At 40.1% G+C, this 27,873-nt stretch overlaps 1 protein-coding gene across 3 annotated transcripts in view; it reads left to right on the forward strand.

Annotated features, from left to right (window-relative positions):
• The window catches only part of fgf14 (fibroblast growth factor 14), a 117,876-nt gene that overhangs the window by 1,699 nt on the left and 88,304 nt on the right, over positions 1-27,873 (forward strand). Inside the window, exon 1 of one of the 3 annotated variants that reach the window (XM_034109638.2) lies at positions 15,927-15,968. The exons of 1 other annotated variant lie outside the window; for it this stretch is intronic. Coding sequence is in view for 1 of the 2 variants with exons in the window: in XM_034109637.2 (XP_033965528.1) it covers positions 16,040-16,112 (73 nt within the window). In the remaining variant the exon portion in view is untranslated. Of the gene's footprint in view, positions 1-15,926; positions 15,969-15,991; positions 16,113-27,873 lie in introns of those variants that run through there. One more of the 3 variants, XM_034109637.2, reaches the window with a different exon arrangement.

Below are 27,873 nucleotides of genomic sequence, written 5' to 3' on the forward strand. Positions count from 1 at the left end.
ATGCATCATCACACAAACAGTTTTAGTTAGTAGGCCTATGTCATTAAATGTAACAATGTAGAGCTCCAGTGGGTTTTATTTTCAACAGGCTGTTGTAGGTAAAAGCCCCAGGTGGACAGCTGTGCGGGCTACTTGTTACCTCATGTTGTGGGTTTGAAGATGATGGGCTCAGCAGCAGCAGCAGTTCCTCGACACTGCAGCCGCAGTATAGTAGATCATCATAATACTGTCGCGGGACTATTGCACCGTGCTGACACTGCAGGAGCAAAAACACTGTTTTACTATCAAAACAAACACCATTTTAATCCCATTCTGTTTCCCTTCGATAAATGTCAAGCCAAAGTGAAACCTAGTTTGTGCCTTTGCATTAGAGACACATTGCTACTTTGAAATAAACATTGGAAACACTTGCCACGAATGTGTAGACATCTTTTTAATTACCTTAAAGCTCTCCTAACAACAGGAGGACACTTTTTTAAAGTTGTGCATTTAGGCCTACCTAGCAAAACAGGTAGGCTATTTGAATAGCCCACCCATTGGCCTCGTAAAAGCAACACTACGTTTTAATACTTTATACAAATATGTATTTATTAGAACGTTAACAATTTCCATAGGCCTACTTGTATTCGTTTTTACATTAATTATCTCACTTTATGCATATTCCTCGTAGAAGGGATAAGCCATGTAATTTCCGCCATGTTTGTTTGTTTCCTGTTTTGGGCAGTCGAGTTGCTTTAACGGAATCATGTTTTTGTTCAACAACTTTAAAAATACCTGAAATATCTCAACAATCTAAAAACAGCAGTAAGTGTTTACACAACACCTGTGAGTTTTTCAAAGCGTGGCTTGTTGAAAATGTTTCAAATGAGTAAAATATGATATCATGTCAGTCAGATGTAAGCTATAATACTATGCTATGAGCTACATGCAACAGCAGTATCTGCAGTAATAGCTGGCAGAAAGACACTAACTTCTCTTACTGCTGCCCCTCACCATGCAGACAATCGATGAAAGCTGAGATTTTCTGTCTGCTGTTTCTGAGATTGGAAGTCCTAAACATTCAAAGTAAGACTTGCCCTCATTTACTCACTTAGGAGTCAAAACTGATGGTGTGGGCACAATTGTCAGTGTTTGTGCTGAAGCAGCAGAGCCAGTAGTGTGCTGGGTAGGCCAAGATGCAGACTGTGTCAGTGGGGTGCAGTAGGTACTGTTACGTATGACTAAAAAGTAATTAAATGTTCACAGTCAAACAAATAAACAGATTGGCTTCAGCTTCAGAGGTGAACTAACAACCTTAGTTATGAGCTAGTAGCTTTGTCAAAATGTGACCCAGAGGCAGGGTTACCAGTATTGTGCCCACGAGGCCTGTATTTTTAGTAACACAACATTACTGAGAGAACACAGAGAGACTAAGCCAACTGGGCTGTATCAATAAGACTGCCAGTCTTTGTCAACATAGACATGTTGTACCTCACATATTTTTGTTTTTTATCTCTAAGTAAACTTAGGCTTTCTTTCTGTAGCCTTCACCAACAGTGCACCCAGAGAAGCATGAAGTAGTGTTGATTCTTTAAGCGCCTTCTGCTCCAGCAATGAGGGAATGAGATATTGTTGTGCTGTGCATCGAATGTATGTCTTTTTGCTAGTATGGGTTCATTATCAGGGGGAGAGGTTTTTTTTATAGGTGCCTGTGTATTTCTAAGGAGCTGACGTTTGAGCAGAGCCACCATCATCTTATGCTACAAATTGAAGTTAAAGCCATGGAGTGAGATTATGCCAGAGACTTGTTCTCCAACATTATTACATTTAAGTGATGAATCATAGCTCCGACAGAAGGAGATTCAAACAAAAACGACAACAATACTGATTTTCGTTTGTGAGCCTCCGATGTTTCTCATGGAATATAATGCCTTCGAAATATATTATATTTCACTTCTTGATGTTTTGTTGTTTGCCCTTTCATCTTTATATCCTTTATCATCGTTATAGTCTGTCTGCATCCCTTTCAATTCCCTCTCATCGTGAAATCCATTAGCCACTCTATCTTGCTTTATCTACAGAAGTTGGGGTAGTAAATATATTTTATATGTACTTTATTGTTTCGAAGTTAGCGGTAATTCATTCAGCTGTTTTGATGCCCACACCGTTGATATATGGAGCTTTCTTTTAATGAACCACATGGGTTTGTATGAAAGCCACCTGCCTTGAATGTAATTTTGAAATATTGGTGCAAGGTGTTTACATTACTTGTCTAAAGCCTCTGTTTTGAGTCATTCGATTTCTAGAAGCTGTCAATTTAACTCAACTACAAGCTATACATTTAACTCAACTATAGTCTTCAAGCTTTATCAAAGTTTCAGCACACAACAGAACTATTCACTTTCCTAACATATCACAAGTTTCCATCATGTAAAGACTGCACCTCCACTTAGCCTCCAAGTGTATCTATGCTTTTTATATCCTTTCATCCATGTCTCTGCTTTACAGCAATATTACAGTCTTATCTTTGGTAAATTGTCCTTGGTGTGGTCTTGTACAACTGGCATTGCTGGCCAACCCCTAATGTTCATTCTCATGTCCCAGCATGTCTCTAAGTGAACATACTTCATTAAGACAATTAAGCGATGAACTTGCTGAGTGGAAGGAATGGAGATGCAGTACGTACCACCCTGCAGCCAGTGTGTAGCATTAAGACTTGCAAATGACCACATAGACGTCATCTTAAAACTTTGTGCATGTCATTAAATGGGTCAAATAGCTGCGGTGATAGACAGGGCTCTAATGAGGGCATTTGGTGGAAAACGTCAGGGGAGAAAGTTATGTCATGAACTGCCATGAGTAATAAAGCCACACAATTGAAGGGTGCTCACAGACATTTCTTTGGCTTTGCATTTTTGTAAAGCATTGCATGTAAAGGACATGCAGTACAGCTAGGTTGCAGAAAGAGCAGAATGGCAGTGGATGTATGAAGTCAGTAGGTGGCTTGCCTTTCTCAGTAGCACAGCAGTGGCTCATTGACAGCAGAGTGACAGTACAGGTCATAGAACACCCAGGCATCCACGTGAGGATGGTTCATAGCATATCAAATGAAACTCAACTTTATTGTGTGTGACAGAGCCGAGAGTCCGAACCGAAGCTTCAGCGCTGTAATGCCGTCGCTGTTGTTTCTTTCATGAGTATACTGGAGCTTTAACCTTAAGCTCTAGCTGACCTCACACTCATGAAGCAGTGACCCAACATAATTAGTTTGAGTTTCTGGCAAGGCGAAACATACTGTATATTGATGGCTATAACCTTGCACCGGAGAGCCCTGGAAATGTAAATGTTTCGGCATGTGCTACATAAACCATTCAGAGACAAATCTATGGTAAATGTATTGTGTCTCATGAAATCCTAAAAACAGTGCCAAAGTAGAGACATAAATAAGCAAAAGGCACTTGTCAGAGTGATGGCAACCATTTTTTTTAAAGACTCGTGTTTACACGGTCTGCAGGTATATTGCTATAAAGTGTTGTGACAGGTTCATGTGGTAATAGCTTTCACGACTGCGTCAGCATATTTATTCAACCCTTCATAAAATGCTTGTTCGTGTGTATAAAAGCAGTTTTCTGTTGTATCAAGTTTTAAATGATGAATTATTTAGTGTAAAATATTCTCGTTACGGTGCATTGTTGCTGAGCAGAGACTTCCATAGTGTAATCTGACATTTCATATGCATTTTAATAAACTAAGATTATGCTGCTGCTGTCTTTCCTCCATCTCGTCCTCAGAGCAAGGGCACTAAATCTCAAATTCAGCTTCTTTCCAAAATCATTCCCATTTAAGTATTTAAAAGGATTTGTCTTCAGTTAAAAGATGCATGGTTCATTTGTGCCACATACCCACGCTAGTTTAATCATTTGTGGAAACAAAGAAACAGCAGTGTAATTAAATGGGATGGGTAAGATTCAAACAAGAACTCCTACAATTAGAATAACAGCAGGGTTGGCTAAATATATCCTCCTCCAACCACCGTGCCATGTTGCTAGGTTTCTCACAGAAACAATGTTGTAAGTTTGGAAATGGCTGAACTTTAGTAGCTTTTCCAACAATACACAAGTGTTTCTAGGGCTCTGGGATATCACATCTAAAATAACACGTTTTACAGTTTTAGTAAATGATCATTTATAAAGGAGTTGCAATTGAATACATAAAACGGATAATACAAGTGTGTGATTAATATGGAACACAATTATTATGAACCTTGACGCCTTAATCTGTATGTCACAGGTCAACAGGAAACATTGTCTGGCTCTCGTTTTTTTTGTGATAATGGCAGCGGCATCATCAGTTTCCACAGTTCATTAATGTGGGCTGTCTCCGTCCTGCTCTTGAGATATATGACCGGCTGAAGGGATGATGAGATTCAAGTTCCTGGCTGATGTTCTGCCTCGCTCTAAGAGACAATCAGGTTGACATACAAATCAGTTCACACATGAGGGTGAATATATATTTAGTGTATGTATAGAGAGAGAATGGAAACGAGGGCAAGTAGAACAAATTGGGCTCTAGAGAGAAAGGATTAATGTGTGGAGAAAATAAATCTGAATTCACATGGAGCATCTGAATTTAACTAGTTCGGAGTGTAATAATCAACATTCTTTATCAGCGAGACTAAACAAATATGGACCCTGAATCTAACTAGAGCTGTCGACCATAGAAAAGAATGTGCGCCAGGGAACCTACGTTCCTAAAAAGAAGGGCTTCTAGATGTCCCTGAACAATAAACTATCTCATGTCAGCTTGTGCTCGGTCATAAACTGGCAACAACAATGCGCCCAAGCTGCTCCTCCTTAAGAGAGATAGCAGCAATACCCAAGGCCGTAGACCTATGCCGTGGGAAAGGAGACAGTGAGAAGAGGAAAATTATGAACTGTGTCAAAAGTTGAATACCTAAGCAAATTATTCCCCAACACATGTCATACGAGACATGTCCTAAAATCTTACCATTATGATCTTTTGTATTTTCAACTTTGAACTGTAACTTGTTTCAGTGGATTTGAGTGGCCAACATCATTATTAGATTAACAATAGATCTAATGACTTCCTGATTGTGATAAGTGTTGTTTCAAGAAATGAACCCACAGATAATTATCACCCATTATCAGCTCTAAGAGAGTTTCCGAGCATCATGGGCTAAGTGTTTTGGTTTTACAGCCATGTGTTGACATTATTGGTTAGGTTCAGCTCTCGTTTGCCTCATTTCAGGCAGCTGTTTCCAGTTGGAAAGAAACCCAACAGTCTGCTACTTGCTCAGCACCAAAACAACAGACAGACAAGGTTAGCAGATATAGCTGGTGTTCATTGTGGAGCGTTTAGCAGCCAGATATTCCCCTCAGGAGTTGGTAGAGTCCAAACCAGAGTTAAATGTCGAACTATATTTGTCAAGTTGCCAAACACGTGACTCCAAATTAATGTTGTTCTCGATCTGCTGGATGTGATCAACTGTTTGCTAGCAAGTTCACCATGTCAGCAAGATAGTGAATAGAGAGCAACTGTCTGTGACATGATCATGGTCCAACTTGACTAACATGAAACTTTTCCAGTCAGCTCATTAGGTCATTATTGGCTTAGATTTCAGATAATATTAAAGTGAAATTGTAGGTCGTTCCTAATGGAAGGAAAGCACAGAGGGTTAATGTGTGTTTCTAGCTAATGGTGCAAAGAGCCTTTATTTTTTTTGCACTTAGTAGATTAATATTACAGCTTTGAGTAAACCCTGATTGCCCTGGTAACCGTTTTAAAAGATTATACATCTTTCTTGTCTGTCTTTGTTAAACCACCTAATGCATTTTGAATCCCACAACAAATGTGTGAAAACATTTCAAGCTAGAAATATGGCATTTCTGCTTTGCTCTGAGTGTTGCAAGTAGGTAATGAAGCACAATGAATACCAGTTGTTGCCTATTTGTTCAGACCTTTTCAAAGCCAAACAAATATCCTTAAAGTGAACCACTTGTAGAATTTGAGTGTTTAGTGATGAGACCATTTTGTGTGATTTGAATCATGGGCAAATTTGTTTACTGTGGCGTAAAAGGTTGCTTTGAAGGACATCATGTGGCTGAATGAGAATAATAATTTATCAACTTTGTGAGATAGTATTTGCTCTGTATCTTTTTATTAGATTTTCTACATGCAGTATATAAAACATAAAATCAGTCACACTGAGAAACCTCTGGTGACAGATGCTCAAAAAGCATCGACACGTATCCCCTCTCCACAGTTTCTGTCAGTTTTGTTTCTGTGACGGTGACAGTGGTGATCTGTGGATGGGTACTGACATAGTCCTTTCAGATTTGAAGGAATAACTTCAGATGTAATAAATTGTTTCTCAATTTACAGTTTTATTAACTTTCTTGTGCTTAATCATTTTGAAACATTTAAGGTCAGTGAAATGGCTAGTTAGGCCATAATTGATATGTTGACCATCGTCTTTAAACGTCCCACTGAGCTCAATTTCTAATGTAAACCAAACCTAAAATTGAAACGAGGTCAGTACTATTTGAGCGGGCGTTCAGGCCCTGTGGAACTGGTGAGAAATACAATCCAGGATGTCCAGTTTGAGTAACAGATCCGTCAATTTGAGGGCTTATCAGAAGGCCAGGCACTTCACAGCACTTTGGGATTTTCTCATAGAGGATTTTAACACTTTTGATAGTTACCATAACTGCAATTACTTTATCTTATGTTGGGATGATCATGAGGTAAAAAGTATGGGTTTACGGTATTAAACCAGGAAAATGCACTTTATGAATCGACTGCTTCTCTTTTGTGATTTATGATGTTCCTTTGAAAATGATAGTGGAGGCTGTGTTTTTTCATGTTGGGCAATAGTTAGTATACCCGGCCTAGATAGTAGTCGGTTAGGTCTGGGCTATCCAGGATTATAATCTCTTGCAAGATTCCTAGATAGCAAGCCACAGCGTCTAACCGAATAAACCAAAAAAGCTGTCAAATAAGCTAAAGGTAGCTGTCCCTTGCTAACTAGTTCTAAAGAAACAATCTTATCAATATCTTTGCGGCCACCTTCATGATATTATGCAATGAGTCTAAAGCTGCTTGACAGGGGCAACACATCTACCACTTCTTTGGTTTATGATCCATGTAGAATACATACATACAAAAACAATGAAATAAAAGACATTGATTATTACTTCCACACAGTGGGGAAACAGGATTTCAATTGATTTGCTAGTCATAACAACTATTTTCTTAAAATTGGAAACACACGTTTATTTTAAATCCTTATAACAGTCCCTGACTCACTCACTGACTTCAGTAGTTTAGGCTTTCATTTTCAAAGCTCTGTTACAAGAACACAGGGAAATTGAGGTACATCCCAAAATACTCATAATCACTGCAGGAAAGAATATCCTGTGCTTTTCCCCACTTTGTTTCATCTTTTAATGTGGCTCTTCATCTGCCCTCTGCCCTTGGGAGCTGTTTGATATATCCCTGACTTCTCTGAGGGAAGTTGTGGCGTTGAGTGAGGATGTAACGCAACTCTAAGCAGGCTCTCTCTTACACATGACACATCTTAATGCTCACCACTTCCTGGATCCCAGAGGAATGACATGATAGCTGCCGTGGAGCTGCTGGGATTTTGTCTCAAGCTGCTGAGCTCCTGAGCAGGACTGATGCGCTGCAATGATTCACAATAAAGTGACAAAGTGATGAGAGAGACAGATGGAGAGCAAGAGAGAATAATGCAGTTAGACTATGAGATTATTTATTTACCGTGCCAGAAGTTTGAACAGAAGAGCTGACACTGATGAACCTTTTTGAAGTTCATCATTAGTTACTGAGGTGTGAAACTGATGCTAACATTGTGAAAGTAGGTGAGAAGATTATAATAGATGTCCAGTGAGAGCTTTTCTACAGTTCAGGGTAGGAATTGATTAATGTGATCAGTTCAGTTTAAGGTCTTCAACATTTAGTCAGTGCTTATTTGATGTGCTGATGTTGAGAAGATTCTTTAAAGTCTTGTGTTTTGTTGATAGCCTTGTTGAAATGGACAATCCACATGTCTTATTTATTTGATAGAAACCAGAAGATATTAATCCTCGGGGCCCATGTTGTGAGCAGATAAGTGTCCTGCATTGATAAGACCTTTTGAGGCGGCAGAGGTTACAGCTAAGACGATAGAAAAAGGACTTAAAAAGAACATTGGATACTTTCATTGTTGTGGATAAAACTTGTATTTATGATGACGTAAATATCTGCACTGCCATGCTGGTAAATTCTCATTGGAGTAATTTTCCAAGCTGTAATTCAATTCTAAAACGAGTTCATGATGGTTTGTCTTGTTTTGATTAAAAAAGTAAACCCTTGAACACAATCATTTTTTAAGAAGAAATATGAAATAAAAGCCAGATGGGAGGTCGCATGGACTTAAAGGAACTAGTCCTTTAGAAAAAGTTAGTTTAAAGTGTATTTTTTTATTAGAGAGGATGTACAGTATACAAAAGTGCATTTGTTTTTCAGTAACACACAAAATAAACAAAATACCCTTTTATGATATCCCATTTCAGATTGTGTGTTGCAGTTTATTTATTCGCTGTTCGAAGCCAAACCTTAGAAACTCAACACAGCAGGTGGATGGCTCTCCTCTGTGTTTCAGACCAGTGACTCATCCAACAAAATGTGGTTCTTCAGAAAAAAAAATTCAAGAATTGTTTCTAACAGTTACTGCCTTCTGCGTCGTCATTGCCACTATAAATATTTGAACATAATACTTACTTCTATTCATATATTCCTGAGAACTTAAAGGGGCCCTATATACTCATTTCCAGGTTCATATTTTTATTGTGTGCCTCTACTGTGACATATTTACATGCTTTAATGTTCAAAAGTGTGTTATTTTTCAGATACTGCCTGTGCTTCAGCACCTCTTTTCACCCTCTGTCTGAAACCAGAGCCCAGTCTGCTCTGATTGGTTAGCTGGACGGCTCTGTTGTGATTAGTTAACTGCTTAGTCCCGCCCCTTAGCCTCTATCACTTACAATGTGTTGGATTGCTAGCCAACAAAGGTGAGAGTTTTACATAGTGATGTCACTATGTCCAATGGAGGCGTTTTAGGCAGGGGGGGGGGGGGGGGGGGAGTGTGTGGGAGAGAAACTCCACAGGCAAGGGAACCCCCCCAAAAGCATAATGTGCCCTCTTTAAATGCTATAGATCACTTTTGATTTAGTCTTCTTCACTTAGGTACAGTATAGTCTTTTTGGAGTGGACTGTGACAAATCCTCAAAGAATCTTTTTTAACTTTTCTACTGACTGACATTTTTATTAGTAATGATACCAGCACCGCTTTTTTCCACATCCACTTTGTGCTGTAGGGCTGTAAAAGGCTGTAGCCCTTTTTCTCCTTTCAATGGCGACACCATTAACCACCTGGTTTGCGGCGACAAATGAACAGCTACACCCACTGACATTTCCTCTTTAGAATGAAAGCTGACATGATTATAGTGGAGATGTCTTTTAAAGGGAGTATTTAGCTCCCACAAAGAGGTATAATTTCAGCCATTGAAGTCATCATGAGAAGCTGCAAAGGTATGACTTTAGTGATCACCATAGTCAAAGAGCAGAGCTTTATTGATATGGTTCATTAATGAAATATACCCAGATTCCACCCTGATTTCATGGTCTTGTCAATTCACCATTTTGTTAAGCTTTTTGGTACAGGAAGAAGCTGTTCACTGCATTTAACCTGATTGCACTGCTTGCTACCGTCATAGTTGATTCATCATTGATGCAGATGCCAGAATCCTCACAAGCTCCACAAAACTGACAAAATAAACTGAACAAAATCCCCCCAGAGAAACCTATGATTGACATCACACTGGTCTATGTTTTGAGATGTTTACACTCTTCCTCCTGTAGGCAAGCCTCTGATATCGGCTTAGCATCTGATCGAACAGGATTCACTCTTTTGCTTTCTGTTCCTTCACCCCACTCTCTTTCAAACTTCCTATTTTCTCATTTTTTCCTCACTAAATAAACTACACATTTGTCCATAGTGTTTCTTTGCCGTCTTCTCCTCTCCTGAGTTAACCTTGAGCTGGACCACTGTAATGTTGTGGTTTTATTACTAACAGAGATATGTTAGTGTATTACTGTAAAGCAGTCACATTGATTTATGCTTGTGTTGAAAACAAACGATTCAACACAACGCGAGGGTACCTCTAGCTATTTCAGTTTTGTGTCCCATGACCAGTAGCTCACCAAATCCATCGTCACAGCTCCAGTACATTCACACTGTAGCTCTAATGGATCTAATGCAGAGATGACCACATCCTTGACCACGGTGTTGTAATATAGCCCATGTAATGTAGATACCAAAATCCTCCAGATAGCAATCATCCATTTATTTTGAGGGATGTCAAGAGTTTCTCCAGCTCACTGAGGTATTTTTATATACAGTATGTATATAATACATGTAAATGATGAAGATTACATGCTGGCTTAAATCTTTACAATGTGATTAATAACAAATAATTGCAAACTAAGCTGAAAGTAATTAAAATGGTGTTATATTTTGGAAATCAACTTTATTAAGTGGATTAAGAATGGGATGTAACCACTCTAGAATGTATAAAATATCTTTTAAACCTAATTTTAAAAGTGTTTCACTATCTGATATATCCCTGACATCATGTTATTCTACCCAATGATGCACACATGTAAAATCTGACTAAAAGAGAACTGTTAATCTAGATTGGTATTCAGAACCACAGTTTATCAGAATAGTCTCAGGTTAGAACATTTGGATCGGTGCATCCTATATCCCTAGAAAGAATACATTTGTGAAAGTGAACTTGGTATTGATTATTGACATTGTATGAACTATATTGTCATAGTAAGTTCTTCTTAACAGATACAGCCACCAGTTTATATAGTAACATTTGCTTTGAAGATGTAACTACTTTTTCTAAAAAAAACATTTGAATCGAATTGGCTGTAGACTTCAAATGTGTGCACGAAAACATGTGCATGACATTATAAGCAAGCATTTTTAGTAAGACTGACTGTATATCGTTGGTAAAATTCAAGGTTGTATTTCAAATCTGATCTGAATTCCACTTAAGATAAAGCAGGAGATTTTTGTAAAATAAAGAAGGGGACAGTCAAAATTGTAATGTGACCAAATTGTATCATGATTAAAAGTAGATTGATGAGTGGATGATCTTTTAAAGCTGCTGCAACCTGCTTAAATCAGAGATAATACTCAGGCCAGTGACAAAAAGTATTTCATTCTGGTTCTGAATTATTCCTTTTGAGGATGGATTTCTAAACAGCCTGCTCCGCTCTGAGAACCTGATGAGCAGCAGGTACACAGGATGAGGCAAACTTCATGCTTGAAAGGGCCTAATAGAAACACAAAGTAAAATAAGTGGGAAATATTCAGATGCAGATGATGAATCCAATAGAAAACAAACACGTACTGTGGAAAATGAATCTGACAAACTGGTGAAGTGGATTATAGAAATGGAATCATGTCAAAAATACAACGGGGGCAACCGTACAACAAGAAATCAACATTCATGGGAGTGATACGTTTCCAATACAGTAATTTTGATGAAGGCGCAGGATTCAGCGGCACCTTTTTTATGATGATGCTAATTAAAATGTGATGTTCAAGTAGAAAAATAGTAGAAAAGTTAGTCGATTGAGTCTCAGTGATACTGTTTCCAGGCCATCATCTAGATCTGGAATATAGTGCAGTCACAATAGTTCGTTTCTGTGCTGTACGGCAAGAAGGTTGGGACATGTTCCCCGTGGTGCTGATGACAAGGATGTGGCGTTTTTTAACCTTTATCAAGCACACCAGACTGAACGTGTGTGCGTGTGTGTGTGCGTGCGTGCGTGTGTGTGTGTGTTTGTGTGTGTGTGTGTGAGTGATATTGAGTGATATTGAGCCACAGTATGTGTTACTACAGACCATACAGCCAGAGAGACAGTGCTAAAGTGATGCCTTGCTGCTGAGCTGTTTTAGAGCGATGTGAGGACGGGCGGAAGGAAACGCAGAGCGAGGTCAGCTGGGTCTGCCTCTTTCCTGTGCTGGAAGTACATTTTAATGATTTGATTATGATTGATTGCTGATATAATTTCATGACTCTCTGTTGGCCTCCAGCTCATTTATTACTGTTGTCCATTATCTCATCTGACTCTGCTCCCTACTGACGGGATACGCTGAGCAGAAGGCTCACTCTCTCTCTATCTGTCTTTTTCTCCATCTACAGCATCTCCATCTCTCTCTACGGCCTCTTATGGTCATTATGTCAATATGTATCAACAGCATTACCAAAGTGTGTGTGTACAAGGTCAACGGGGTCATTTCAGTAAGAAAACAACCAACCTGTTGGATGTAAACGTAATAGTTAAAGCTCAACAAGAATAGAGATCAATTGAAAATAAAAAAAGAGCTTAGTATGTAGTTGTTCTACTGGTTTTCCCCCAACCTGCCCTTTTGTCACTATTTTGAGGTAACTTAAAGGTGGGGTAGGTAAGTTTCAGAAACCGGCTCGAGATACACTTTTTGTTATATTCCATGGAATGCTCTTAACATCCCGATAGCAATGAATATCTTAAGTGCTTTGACAAAAAATCCATACAAAAATTTCATCTGTAGAAGCCGTAATACTGTAAAAAGTACAAGTGGCCTACCTGCCTGTCAGCCTTCCATCGGGGCACGAGCTTATCTCATGCCCTCATTGGTCATGTGTGTGTTGGAGGAGGGGCTCTGTAAGGAAGTGGCAGATTTTCTCCGGTTGTGTATTTTCAAATTCTAGCGATCTCGAGCCGGTTTCTCAAACTTACCTACCCCACCTTTAAGGTACTTTAAGTATTGCATTTTGTTCTGTGTAGTGGTGAGTTTTGGGGATTTAAGTTTTACTTTGGTAGGGCATGTATATGTTTACATGCTGCAGTGTAGCCGTATTGCTCCTTCTCATATTGATTGCAGAACTGACTGTTCCCGTCTAGATTGTCAGGATTATTTCAATGAACATGTTGTCACTCACTCTTTCCGTATCTATTTTTCTAGCCACTCATGGTAACCTGATGATTTGCCACTCAGAAATGTGTGTTCTGTGCCAAATTGCTTTTAAGTTCTTGTGATAGACGTCCAGTGATTGATCTAGTTTTTAAAGCTACAACAGGGTCTAGATTTCAGGAGTCTCTGCTGAGGCTATGTACCGTTAGCCAACGTTCAGAACGACTTCAGCGCGATGAGATCAGATTGTTGACACAGCACAAGTGGCGTAATGCCATCATTAGGAATGACCATTACTCCGGTACCTGAATAGAGTGGTGCAGTGACGCGTCCTAAAACCCGGAAGTAAGCTGCGCATGGGTTCCTTCCGGTTCCCTCGACAAAAAAGCAATGCAATTTCTCCATAGGATTTTGGAAAATAGCTTGAAATAAGGTCTGTAGTTGAGACGGATCACGTTTTGTTCAGTCGGATAATCTCCACATGTCTACCCCACTTTTATAATTTTATAATCATAAATCTAATCGATAGATTTATGATCGAAGGTACCCATGCGCAGCTTACTTCCGGGTTTTAGGACGCGTCACTGCACCACTCTAAAGTCTGTAAAATATTCTTTATTGGACCAAAAGCCCATTTGTCTGAAAGTCATTGTCCTGAATGTCTCATAAAAATACAGAATTCCAAGATAAATCATTATGCAGAATGACGGCGAGGCATTACTGCGGTACTCTGCTTTTATTGTCTTACCGTTATATTAAAACTCTCACCCTAACCAATCTCACCCCATAAACTCAATCAATCCAACCCACCAAGTTATCCGGTACTAACCCATCTAAGTCAGAGTAAGTTGGTAAACAAAATGTGTATTTTAGGAACATTACCTGTTGTTTTTTGGATGAACATACTTTCGGCTTTGGTCCAATGGGACACTTCTTTGGACTATTGGCATTTTAAATAAGCACGCTTGTGAACCATAGTTCCGGCTGCAGGCTGTCCCTGCAGGAGGTGGAGGATGCTGGCAACAAATGCCGGGATCTCCTCCAAAAAAATGAAACCTGGCTCATGTTTTTGCTGGACCCATATCTGAATTAAGGTGCTGGCCAAAAATATACATCAACGTGCACTTGTCTTGTAATGATTTTGTAATTTCTTCCATTTACCCTTAAGATTTAATGACAAAATAAATGATTGTCGCTATGATAACTTCCTTCTAGAGAAGTACAATTCTTCCCTCCAAAATATTTAAAACGTAAGTGCAGTGTTTAGTGTCTGATTAACCATTACACTCATGGATATATCACTTAAACTGAACTGCATAATGTTTTCTGGTCTCAACAGTACCTGCTGCAACAACATGCCTTCTCCTTTGCATTCTTTAAATGTGGGGATATTTTCTGTCTGGACGCCCAGTCAGAGGAGCTGTGGCTAATGAGCAGCCAGTTGATAGTTCTTTTTAACATGTTGTTGACACAAAGCTATTAACAGTTGGCTCACTGGCTTTGAGGTGTCCAGAGAATTGTATTGCCTTTGAATTAGTAAAATGTTGAAATTCGCCTTATTCAGTGCATCCTCCATCGTTTGTTGTATCGCTTTGGACTTGGGGGATGTTCTTCCAAATGTCTGTGGGTATCTTTGTTCATGGATATGTTCCAGACGCATACAAAATCCTCTTGGCTTTTGTTTGGTGAAATTTCATTTGTTGAATATCCTAGAAAAAGCGCATTCTAAATAACATAAACATGTTCCTGTTTTTCACACATACACATTGTCTAGCTCACTCTGCCTATCACTCTATCACTCCTCTCCCTCCTTACAGGGGTCTGCTCTGTGCCGTGCTGGAGGTTGTGTGGTGGCTACGGTATGCTGTGTAGATTTTTGCTGCAGTGCAGCAGGCAGTATTGTGCTGCTGCTGCCTCTGTCTTTCCCCGTCTCTCTCTCTCTCTCTCTCTCTCTCTCTCTCTCTCTCTCTCTCTCTCTCTCTCTCTCTCTCTCTGTATGGATTTGTGTATACATTGTTCGGGAGCAGCAAAACACTTACAAACCATTTTGCTGTTTAAAAAAAAGAAAAGAGTTAGATTCATCCTACCGGCATGTCTGACACTGTTGCTTTCCTGGTTATTACTGGGCACTTGAATAACTTAACCAACATTTAATGATTACCATTTGGAAGTTCTTATGTTCATATTTTCACCCCTTGCACATCGCTGGCTTGATGTTCATATCCCACAGTCATAGGCTGGGCCCCCCTGTTAGTGTTGTCCTTTATCCAGACAGAGAGACAGAAGCAGAAAGAGGGCTAGCTGATGGGGGGGGGGCAGTGACTAAGTAACCTGTTTGTGGAGGTGAGTGCTCGGCTCTCTCTGCACAGAAAGGCCGGTTGTTTTCAGTTACACACACTAGGCCAGAGACGGTGAAGCACTCAGGTACAGTTTGTCGGATATCAGACAGATACAGCACCAGGGGACACGGTGGAGGCTAAAACAAGTCGGTTCGAAAATGTTACTGAACTCACAATCTTTTTAGAGACCTTTTTGTTTGGGGACTAAATGCAAAGTCTCAATTTTTGTTGCATACGAAAAATAACATTCTCATTCTCCTCAATTTTTATTGTATGAGAACATATTTTTAGAATTCTACAGGAAGTGAATAACCAAACACCATGTAGCCATTTCACCAAACACCATTTAGCCACAACATGACATTATTACGTCCCAGCTGAGGAAGTGTTGGCGCTATCTGTGGGATATGCTTATCTACATGTTGGAAGGCTCTGGTGGGAGACGGTGGCGGGGTCTCCACAAGTAGGTGACAGGTGACGTATCTGTGAGAATGCCCATACTTGTGCATTGGGGTTAAAAGGTGGTGTCAAGCTCGACGGGACATTACGAGGGGTGTGAAAACCAGAGCAGCATTGCAAAGGATTTGTTTGTTCTAAATGTAAGTTGAGCTATCGTCAAAAATGGAATGATAAATCCAACTTGATTCAGTATAGGCTTTGGCAGGCAGATATGGAGACAATATCTTTTGCTAAGATTGTTGAGCGGCGTGTACGCAAGGCACTAAAGGCTGAAGTCGAGTACGGTGAGTCCCAGCAGAGAGCTTTTGGATTAGACTCTTAGCATAATTACACAATTATTACACTTGTTGCCCTTTTTAAACAGCCCAGCTGTATGATGGTAGACATGGGAAACGCAGGACATACAATATTTAATTTGCTTGTATCAGAGTGCTTTATTTATTCACAGTCTGAGTATGATTGACATGAGTAGTACTGAGACTTTTAAAAAGACGCACAGATGAAGTGAAGTCCATATGAGCAGGGGAAAAGTCTTATCAATGCAGTTTGCTTCCACACCAATACAACTAATCACTGCATTGCAGATGATCAAACCTGAAGGTCACACTTTGTAGTGTGTGTGTGTGTGTGTGTGTGTGTGTGTGTGTGTGTGTGTGTGTGTGTGTGTGTGTGTGTGTGTGTGTGTGTGTGTGTGTGTGTGTGTGTGTGTGTGTGTGTGTGTGTGTGTGTGTGTGTGTGTGTGTGTGTGTGTGTGTGGGGTCCACTCTTCCAATTATTTTTTATGCAGCAGCATGCCAAAGAGGAGGAGGTTATTTCATTGTGTATGCAATGCTTCTGGAGTTTATTCCGTATATTATTTGTCCTGCATAAAATATGAACCTATTTCCGAGGCCAAGGAAGGCAAGAAGAGTGATGCATGGCTGTGGATCTACAGTGACACCAAAGTCCTCTCCTCTCTTCTCTCCTCTGCCTACATGTGGTCTGCTAGCTTGGTCCCCCCATGTTTATACACAGATAGCCATAAGAACGTTAACGCAGGAGACATCCAGCGCTCTTAAAAACCTGTCAGACCCATCCAGCTCACATTGAGTTAATCTGCATTCAGGCCTCAACACCTTACCCAAAGTGATGTAAGACTTGCTCTCTGATAATGGCAAATAAAGAAGTCACAGACTTATAGCTACAGTCACAATTTGAAGGCTGTCTATTGTTATGCTCTCAATAGAGTCATCTCTTCTGAGAGTTTGCTTAAGGTTTATCGGTTGAATAGTTATACAACAGCTCAACACGACACTGTATTAACACATAAAAGTACACTGAAGAGACTAAATGTGATTCTTAAAGACTGATTAATTCCTCTGCTGCTTGTAGACATGTGGGAAGTGATAATTATGTCACCCAAACTGGCCAACATTTTTCTATCAATATACACTGGCATTGTTACTCTTCTCCTGATCACTTGTTTGTTCAAAAATGACAATATTTACTCTAGCCTTCTGACTTGATGTATTAAAGCTGACAGAAGTAGAGAAAACATGAAGTGGGTTTGATAGAAAAGATGGTGTAGGTTTGACACCTCTTTCCTTATTGCATATAAGAGAGGCTTATGCTAATAATAGTTGGAGATATGTAAAGGGAGATTTGTTCATTCTGCTGGATTTGCGCTGTCATGCATTCAAATAGTGTTGGACGGTTTTGCAAGGACATTTCTCAACCTTGCCAGATCTTTTTTTTTACACTAAAGATTTGATTTTACCAAGCCACAAAGGAGGTAGTGGGGAAAACATAATATATTAGTGTATATACCTCTATATTCTAGAGATACCTCAATGACCGCAGACGATACATTTAGAGAGATGCTCTGTACTAGTTAACCAGGAATAAACCTGACCAAAAATTAAGCTATAACTTTTAATTAACACCATTTTATTCTGTAGTAGCACTCACACAGGAGAGTTGTGGTTTCAACAAGTCCTTTTAATTAAAAAAACTAAACACAACACAAAGAATAATTTTCTGATGTGATGGCTCTATCGCAGTACGACATCAATTGTCAGTGCCTTCCAAACTGTAACAAATCGAATCACTGTTGAAGTCGTTGTTTTCTTGGGCAGCCTATCTCGTCTTTGTTCATGAACTTTAGTTGAAACATTTTGCACATCTGCTCTGTCCTTTTTTTTCTAGTAAATCTTCAGTGTCCTCTTATTGACATTTTGTATCTGTCGTGTTATTAACATGGTCTTCTTGATGCTTTAATAATGTTCCCTGAGCCCGTAGCAACCGCCCTGTGTGATGACGGTCTTGCAGAGTGAATGTGGGAGTGTGTTATAACGCTGTATGTACAGCCCAGTGAAAGAGTGAAAAGGAGAGGTCTTGTCGAGGTGTTTCACAAGGCCTTGCTCAGTCATTAACCAACGACTGATGCTGTGGAAAAGTGAAAACCCTTTTTGCTGAGCAATTATACTCTCTGATAAACCCTCAGACCTTAACTCATTTTCTTCAGCACTCCTTCCAATTTCCCCCGGCTCCATCAAAGGATTTGATTAACACAGTATTTTTAGATTGTGTTTCACGACAAATGTATGATTTATCAGTGTGACCAATCTGAGACTGAATAGGTTTTTAAAAAGAAATTAAGCTGCCTGAAACAATATGGACTTACAGCAGTGTCCATACATGAAGGGGGGACAGGTGAGAACTATGTAATGTATATAAAAAACACTGCACTCATGTTTAACACATTCCAACATTAACCCACGCTGGTTTTCTGCAAGGGTTCTGATTTTGTTCATACTTTCCCAGAGTCCTCATCATTCATGTGGATCTAAATGTCTTTGCTTGCAAGTGTTCACAGATAATATAGCATAGCTTACCTTACATCTCTTTATGAGTAAACATGCTAAAAGAGAGGTGATTTGCCCCTCCTTCTACACTGAGGGTTAAGCACTTGGTGTACCTATTAGTCTGAAGGATAAGAAGACCCGTGGAATTACACAGGGCTGGTTATTTTAGGGAATCTGGTATTGTTAAAATATTCAAAACGTGTGAATAAATAATACAAAATCTTAATGAAAAATTGATTATAAAACCATCTGGAGCACACATACACCATTTTCTTGCTTTGACTCTCTCAATGCAAGGAGAATATTCACGACTTGCAAAATTTGCTTCCAAACAATCTTTCCTTCCGGTTCAGTCGACCCCAGTCTAAGCAGTGAATTGCCACCATCAAGCTCGACCAATCAAAAGGACACAGCTTGTTAGAGAAGCTGAGGTTCAGGAGGAAGTGAGACTGAGGCACAACACAGAGAAATACATGTTTTTCTTTAGCTCTGCATGTTTCATCAGGAAGTAACAAGAAGTTTGATAGAATCTCATTCTCTTGTTGGTTAAAGTGACACTTTTTATAACCATGTGAAAGAGAACCTATAGTTTAGTTATAACGGCTTAGACAGGAATCGATGAACAAGGAGACATTCATGACTTCAGCTGAGCTCAGCATTCCTTCAAATGCCCTCCAGGAGTCTCATTTAAGTACAAACAAAAGAATTCCTCAAGGATCTGTATTTCCCACAATAGTGGTTGATAATATATTTACCGATTCACCAATTCCATTAAGAATGTGTTTATCTGCTGCTGGAACTTTTATGGTTTCACATTGAAACAGATAAAAGTCGAAACAAGCTATCCCTCTTAGTCTTTTACTCGTATCCTGTGATTGAAACTGTGTGGTTTGTTTTTGTATGCACTTAGAGAAACAGAATATAGGATTACAGCGCTGACCTAATTATCTGACCTCCCCATGCTATTCATCTTTGTGATATATCCTCCTTACTATTTCAAAGGAGATCAATAGGGAAGCAACCATTCAAGCTCTCACTATGTGGGGAATACTATAATATTCTACTACATGTACTGATTTGTAAGATAAAGTTACGTCATATTGAATATTTCATTCATGGAATAATATATAATCCACTGACAGTAACTTGAGATGGAAGAATAATGTCATCGTATGTAAGCTAATGTTGCTTTGAGTGTGTTCTCCTCACTTTTTATGTTAGGAAAGTTACATTTAGAACCACAGGGGTCGAGGGGGGTAACAGATAGTTGTCATGGTTTCCCAGTGGAGACAGAAGGGCTAATGAGAGAGGAAAGGTGAAAAGTGACTCTCCTGCTGCGGCTGCTGAGAATCACGTGTCAGATTGACAGAAAGAGAAGTCTTTGTTAACAATCAATGAAGCATGTCGTCACAATTCTCAGAGTAGCTCTCAGAGCTCATTGTCTTGCTTGTTGTAAAAGAGCGAGAGCTGCGTTTAAACCCTGCTATTGATACGGTTTTGGGCAAATGGCACCTGTGTGCTGTTCAAACCCTCTTACAATAAAGTAGAGGGTCCTCCTACATCTGTGGCATACGGCAGTGATGGATACTCTACAAAGAGGGGCAATCACTTGTGAAATGTCATAGCATATGAATGGCTCTGCAGGTAAATGAATGTCGTCACAGGAAGCTTTCTGGGAGTTGACAAATCTCTGTGCTCGATACATTGAGCTTCTTCCCAATATACGGGCCTGACTCCATCCACTGCAGAGGATGATGGCAGTCTCTAGCTTCAATGCTAATATTAGAAAACAATTGAATAGGGTTTTGCTGCCCACGATTAAAAGGGCATTCTTTGATATAACTATAATGACAAAGATAAATGCTAGTCAAAATCAGGCCGTGCTTGTTTCAGTGATGATTCAAAATGGTAGATGCTATGTTGGGCCGTTTTCAAGCCATGAAATGCAGATTTGTATACATTTGGTCAATTAATCTCAACATGAACACCAGCATTAGTGTTTTTATCCAAGCACAGTCTAAACTTATACGTTTTTAGTACCTCTTAAACTGTCCTTTTAATTTAAATCATGCCACTGAAGGTTGAATCTTAGTTTTCCGTTGAATCTTAGTTTTCTGTTGATCCGGATTTCGACCGTATGGATCTGCAGTAGCACACTTCAGTTTCTTAACAGGGTTGCGAGGGATTAACCCGTGACAGCGGTCTCATGAGTGGCACAAGTCATGCCTCAGTTTCATGTGTAAAAGGAGTATAATGAATGCACTTGTATGGACATTTCCAAATGATGTTGCTTTGGCGCCATGGATTTAATTAAATGTTATCGAGTTGTGCTTTGTACTTGTTTTTTTGCCATCTGGTTTTCTCTAACCAACTCCTCTGATTGATTGATTGATTGATGTGACTGCTCCATCTGTCTCACCGGGGCATTTAGCATCCTTATTGTTCACTTGTCTTCCTGTGCTATGAAACAGGGCAGTTCTCTGCTTGGTTTATGGCATGTAATGGCAGCAGGTTGTTTATTTTTTACAAGATCAAATAAGAGTGAAGTTAACCTGTTCGTGTTTGTGAGCTCTGGTATGATGTGTGTTTGCAGATAACCGGAACATTGAGTATTTAAATGCTACTTTGAGAGGATTCTTTGCCTTTATAAGCCATCAATCTAATCCTCCTTGTCTCCGCGGTGGGCTCCTTGTCTCGCTCTTATCTGTTTGTGGTGCACTTTATTTCTTTTTCCTCTGCTGTATCACTTTTCCCTGCAAGGGCCACATTGGCTCCCCTAGACCTGCTCCAAAAGGACCTGTCAGTAAAATCTGATCCTTTTTAGAATGAGCAGGACTGGTGATAGGGGCCAAATGCCAACGTCTGGTTGATACGGGCCAAATGTCCTCCCGATGCCCTCTAACTCACCACGGCAGCAAGAAAAGGTCTCCTCATATCTCCACAGTAACTCTAGATTCTGTTGACTGTGACAAAGAAGGTTGCGACAGCAGAGCGGGAGGGGGCATGCATTTCTCGCGAAACAACTTTTGGGCAGTGAGAATAGAGTTGGAATAGGGATGTGTGACAATCACGGATCAATGCGAGCAAGAGCAACATTTGCCAGATCGGAGACTTTACAACAGAATGAGTATTGACAGGGAAGCTGAGACCCAGCCACTGAAGACAAGGAGAAACGTCATCACATTTAGTTCCAGGCAGACTGTTGAGAAAGGAGAAAAGTTCAACACGATACTAATAATGGGAGAGTTGTTGCACAGTGATAAAAGTGTTAGGCTAATAATTAATTGAAACTGTCTAGCAGCTTGAATGGTCTTAAAATGACTAAGGAACACAAGGGATCGTAAGATACACTGTGTGCCCGCTCAACAGTTGACACAACAAATTCGACACCATTATCATTAATCCAATTATATGTAATTTTGTTAGCTTAATGTTGCTGGATTATTCTATTTGTGTAGGGTTTTCTTTCTGAGTAATGTTTATTTCAATGACCACAATAGCTTCTTTGTCAGTGGTCTGAAATGAGTCATCTGAAATGTTCTCACTAACGACTATTAGTTATAGAAGTGTCATTATAAAACAACCCTTACAGCGTGTACAATGTGAAAGGTGTTTTTCATACTAGTGTTGCTCTGTCCGTGGCACAAGGGTCCGGGCTAAATCCACTTGTCAGATTGACTGATTCACGCCGTTCCTTATTTGATTATCCCATTGATGTGAGATGTTGGCAGCCATGGTGATGGTGAGGAAAGGTAAGAGTAACTGACAAGGACACTCAGCGAAGCACCAAGGTCTTTGTGTCACACACACCCTGCACCACGCCACTCCTTGCTGCTGAGCTCCTCAGGAAACTGCCTCCTCAGACTCTCTATATTAATATGTGTTTTGAGCTGATCTGATTAGAAGTGCCGGGATAAAAATAGATTGAGGAACGGCCCACTGAACACTATTATAGTATGTTTAATAAACGAGAAAGTGAGAGACAGGACACCTGAGGGTTAATGCTTTAAAATGTATTGTTTAATTTTACATAGTTGTCATCTAATAATCAAAATATATGTTTACAAATGTTACATAGTCTTTGTCATATTATTATATACGCTATGCGTACAAAATAAAAGTGTGACATTCATGAAACTTGCTCCATTTATTGGTACCAGTCCTAGAACCATACCCTGAAAAATGCTTGAGGGTGGGATTCATAGAAACCTGCATAGAAAACATGTCTACCCATACTTTTATAATTTTTTAATCATAAATCTAATCGCCAGAAGCAAAATGCTAACATTATGCCATAAAGGAACTACAGCCGAGTACAGCAGCACGACTTCAACGTCATGCCAACTTAAGATCCATATTCAAAAATACAGATTCTAAATTGTACAAGTTGAATTGTTTGTTTTAACAGTTTGCAAGAGCGCAGGGACTTGCTTTCAAGTAGAACAGGGGCAAACAAACTTAGCGGGAGTGTTTACGTGTTCGGTGTAATGACGTACAACGTCCTTGACAACTTCTGTAGTCCTATTCAGCCACTTGTTAACAACCATCGTTTTTCAGACACGTAAACTCTTCAGAAATCACCAGCGGGGTCACTGCTGATGGATTTAATGTCGAAGAACAAAACGTGATCTGTCTCTTAAATGTGTGTCAACCACAGACCTTATTTCCAGATATTTTCCCAAATCCTATGGAGAAATCCCATTGACTCTGAGACGAGGGAACCGGTAGTGGTAAAATGCTAACTCACTTCCGGGTTTTAGGACTCGTCACTGCACCACTCTATGCCGCTCACAAAAACAACCATGGGGGACTGGGTCGGGTCGATCATCACTGGAAAGTGGAATGAATTATTCTGAGGTACGCGTATAAGCTCTTAGACTTATTCTGCAATGTAAAGAAGAAACCAAAAGTGATTTGATCAAGCTGATGGTTTTAAGTGAATAACCTTTATTTTTTGTATGTATTTAAAATAAGGCGTTATTTAAATACTAATTGTTATTTGTATTGTAAGCAGTAAGGAGCTGTGGTACTCTGTCTCAGTGACAGGAACAAACTTTTTTTCTAAGAAACTTGGATTGGACAACAGGAATATATTATTGTTTTTTTATTGTAAAAGATACATTTAAAAATCGTTTGGATCTGTGTTGATGATGTCATCATATTATCATTTGAATATATTTCTAATCCTGTTGGCTTGATCCTTTGGAGTCATGATGATGTCATCAACACATTTAGAATGCTTTTACTTTGATGCGTGGTATGAACTCACAACGATGTCACATTCCATGTTCCAGATGCCTACAGGAAGAACCCGTTTCTATCACATTTGGTTACATTCAGTGTAGGACAAAGAAATCCACTTTAAATCGACTCAATTTAGAGACCATTGAAGAACCTTTGAAAGCAAAAATGTCTCAAACATTCCAGGTAGAGAGAGAAGACATTATCTCCAGCAATTCTGCAGAATATCAAGTATTGGACTTTATTGGAGAAGGACGATTTGGCAAGGTTGCAAAATGTGTCCTGGAGGAGGACCTGGACTGCAGCCCTTATGTAACAGATGCTGTCAGGTCGATGACCATCTGCAGACTGGACCATTCTGATGCATCGGATGTTCCTGTCAATAATTACGAAACTGACTCGAGTGGTGGAGAGAAAGACATGGAAATCTCCTGTAATGCAGACGCACGGCCAGATGGTTTCTGTCAAGATCCTCCCATCACATCTTTTAGGGAAAGCTCACAGAAAGAGCAACCCATGACTTCCATTGCTCACAATTCAAATCGAGAGAAGTCCAATATTGACACAACACACAACGAGTCCACACCTAATTCCAACGATGGTGCTGCAGCCGCCATCACACCTACTGATCAGGGCGATGTCGACAAAACGCGCACAGGATTACCAAAGAGGCGAAATGTTTTTCAGCGAATGAGAAAGAGAGTGGTTTCCTTTTACAGACGGTTTAATGCCAGTAATGCAGACGCACGGCCAGATGGTTTCTGTCAAGATCCTCCCATCACATCTTTTAGGAAAAGCTCACAGAAAGAGCAACCCATGACTTCCATTGCTCACAATTCAAATCTAGAGAAGTCGGAGGACCTGGGCTCCAGCTCTTTTGTAAAAGAAGTAGGTAGCTTGTCAAGCATCTGCACCCTGGACCCTTCAGATTCATCGGATGTTGCAAACAATTCTGAAACATTTCAGGTAGAGAAAGAAGACATACTCTCCAGCAAGTCTGCAGACTATCGAGTATTGGACTTTATTGGAGAAGGAGTATTTGGCAAGGTTGCAAAATGTGTCAACCTAAAAACCTCAGAGATTATAGCCATTAAGATTCACAAAGACAGTGAAGATAGAGTTGAAGAAGTGAGAATGCTAGAACAAATCAGGAAACTTGACCCAGACAAGAACAACCTTATAAGATGTATTGACAATTTCTTTTTCGGAGACGTTTCTTGCCTCGCATTTGAGATGTTGGATCAGAGCCTTTTGGACTTTATGATGAACAGAAAGAAAGCATTTACGCTTAATGAAATCCGTCCAATGACACAGCAGCTACTTGTAGCATTCAGAGCCCTGAAGAGCATTGGCATCATTCATTCAGACCTTAAACATGACAACATCATGCTTGTGAACCACCAGAATCAGCCCTTTAGGATTAAATTGATCGACTTTGGTGAGGCCATCCCAACATCTGAAGTAGAAATTGGAACAGAAATGCAACCTCTATCATACAGAGCTCCAGAGGTGTACTTGGGCCTCCCCATTTCTGAGGCCATAGACATGTGGTCACTGGGATGTATTATTGCAGCGATGTATATTCTTGCTCACGTCTTCGTTCACGGCTCAAAATACAGTATTATGAAAGTAATTTGCCATCTTATTGGCCAACCAGGAGACCACTTGCTAAATGCTGGAAAGTTCTCCTCCAAGTACTTCATCAGGGAACGGAAAAATAGTCCAGAGTGGAGATTTAAAACGCCAGAGGAATACAAGGAAGGAACCGGTGTCGAGGCTGACATTTCAGAGCGTGCTTTAGACCAGTATTCAAGTTTGGATGAAAAATTGGAGTATTACGTAGGGGAAAAGGGCAGAGTTGAGTTGAGAGACAGGATGGCCTTTGTACAACTCCTTAAACGGTTATTTGACCTGGATGCTAACTCACGAATCACACCCGAGCAAGCCCTGACTCACAGCTTTGTAACAATGGGTCACCTGGAGGAGGACCTGGACTGCAGCCCTTATGTAACAGATGCTGTCAGGTGGATGGCCATCTGCAGACTGGACCATTCTGACGCATCGGATGTTCCTGTCAATGATTACGAAACTGACTCGAGTTGTGGAGAGAAAGACATGGAAATCTCCTGTAATGCAGACGCACGGCCAGATGGTTTCTGTCAAGATCCTCCCATCACATCTTTTAGGGAAAGCTCACAGAAAGAGCAACCCATGACTTCCATTGCTCACAATTCAAATCTAGAGAAGTCGGAGGACCTGGGCTCCAGCTCTTTTGTAAAAGAAGTAGGTAGCTTGTCAAGCATCTGCACCCTGGACCCTTCAGATTCATCGGATGTTGCAAACAATTCTGAAACATTTCAGGTAGAGAAAGAAGACATAATCTCCAGCATGTCTGCAGAATATCGAGTATTGGACTTTATTGGAGAAGGAGTATTTGGCAAGGTTGCAAAATGTGTCAACCTAAAAACCTCAGAGATTATAGCCATTAAGATTCACAAAGACAGTGAAGATCAAGTTGAAGAAGTGAGAATGCTAGAAAAAATCAGGAAACTTGACCCAGAGAAGAACAACCTGATAAGATTTATTGACAATTTCTTTTTCGGAGACGTTTCTTGCCTCGCATTTGAGATTTTGGATCAGAGCCTTTTTGACTTTATGATAAACAGAAAGAAAGCATTTACGCTTAATGAAATCCGTCCAATGACACAGCAGCTACTTGTAGCATTCAGAGCCCTGAAGAGCATTGGCATCATTCATTCAGACCTTACACATGACAACATCATGCTTGTGAACCAGCAGAATCAGCCCTTTAGGATTAAATTGATCGACTTTGGTGATGCCATCCCAACATCTGAAGTAGAAATTGGAACAGAAACGCAATATCTAGCATACAGAGCTCCAGAGGTGTACTTGGGCCTCCCCATTTCTGAGGCCATAGACATGTGGTCACTGGGATGTATTATTGCAGGGATGTATATTTTTGCTCACCTCTTCGCTCACGGCTCAAAATACAGTATTATGAAAGTAATTTGCCATCTTATTGGCCAACCAGGAGACCACTTGCTAAATGCTGGAAAGTTCTCCTCCAAGTACTTCATCAGGGAACGGAAAAATAGTCCAGAGTGGAGATTTAAAACACCAGAGGAATACAAGGAAGGAACCGGTATCGAGTCTGACATTTCAGAGCGTGTTTTAGACCAGTATTCAAGTTTGGATAAAGCATTTGATTATTACGTAGAGGAACAGGGCAGAGTTGAGTTGAGAGACAGGATGGCCTTTGTACAACTGCTTAAACGGTTATTTGACCTGGATGCTAACTCACGAATCACACCCGAGCAAGCCCTGACTCACAGCTTTGTAACAATGGGTCACCTGGAGGAGGACCTGGACTGCAGCCCTTATGTAACAGATGCTGTCAGGTGGATGGCCATCTGCAGACTGGACCATTCTGACGCATCGGATGTTCCTGTCAATGATTACGAAACTGACTCGAGTGGTGGAGAGAAAGACATGGAAATCTCCTGTGATGCAGACGCACGGCCAGATGGTTTCTGTCAAGATCCTCCCATCACATCTTTTAGGGAAAGCTCACAGAAAGAGCAACCCATGACTTCCATTGCTCACAATTCAAATCTAGAGAAGTCTAATATTGACACAACACACAACGAGTCCACACCTAATTCCAACGATGGTGCTGCAGCCGCCATCACACCTACTGATCAGGGCGATGTCGACAAAACGCGCACAAGATTACCAAAGAGGCGAAATGTTTTTCAGCTAATGAGAAAGAGAGTGGTTTCCTTTTTCAGACGTTTTAAGAAATAATCCCCTAGAAAGTAATTGAAAAGAAATATCTAATTTAATGTAATGGATTGTAAAATAAGATAAAATTGGGTTTTCTCCAGGTACGCTGGTTTTTTTCCTGCATTATAAATAAATGCACCATCCTAAAGATTCTAGC

Source organism: Pseudochaenichthys georgianus, chromosome 21 (assembly GCF_902827115.2).
Source record: "Pseudochaenichthys georgianus chromosome 21, fPseGeo1.2, whole genome shotgun sequence".
In the NCBI taxonomy this organism is placed as follows: domain Eukaryota; kingdom Metazoa; phylum Chordata; class Actinopteri; order Perciformes; family Channichthyidae; genus Pseudochaenichthys; species Pseudochaenichthys georgianus.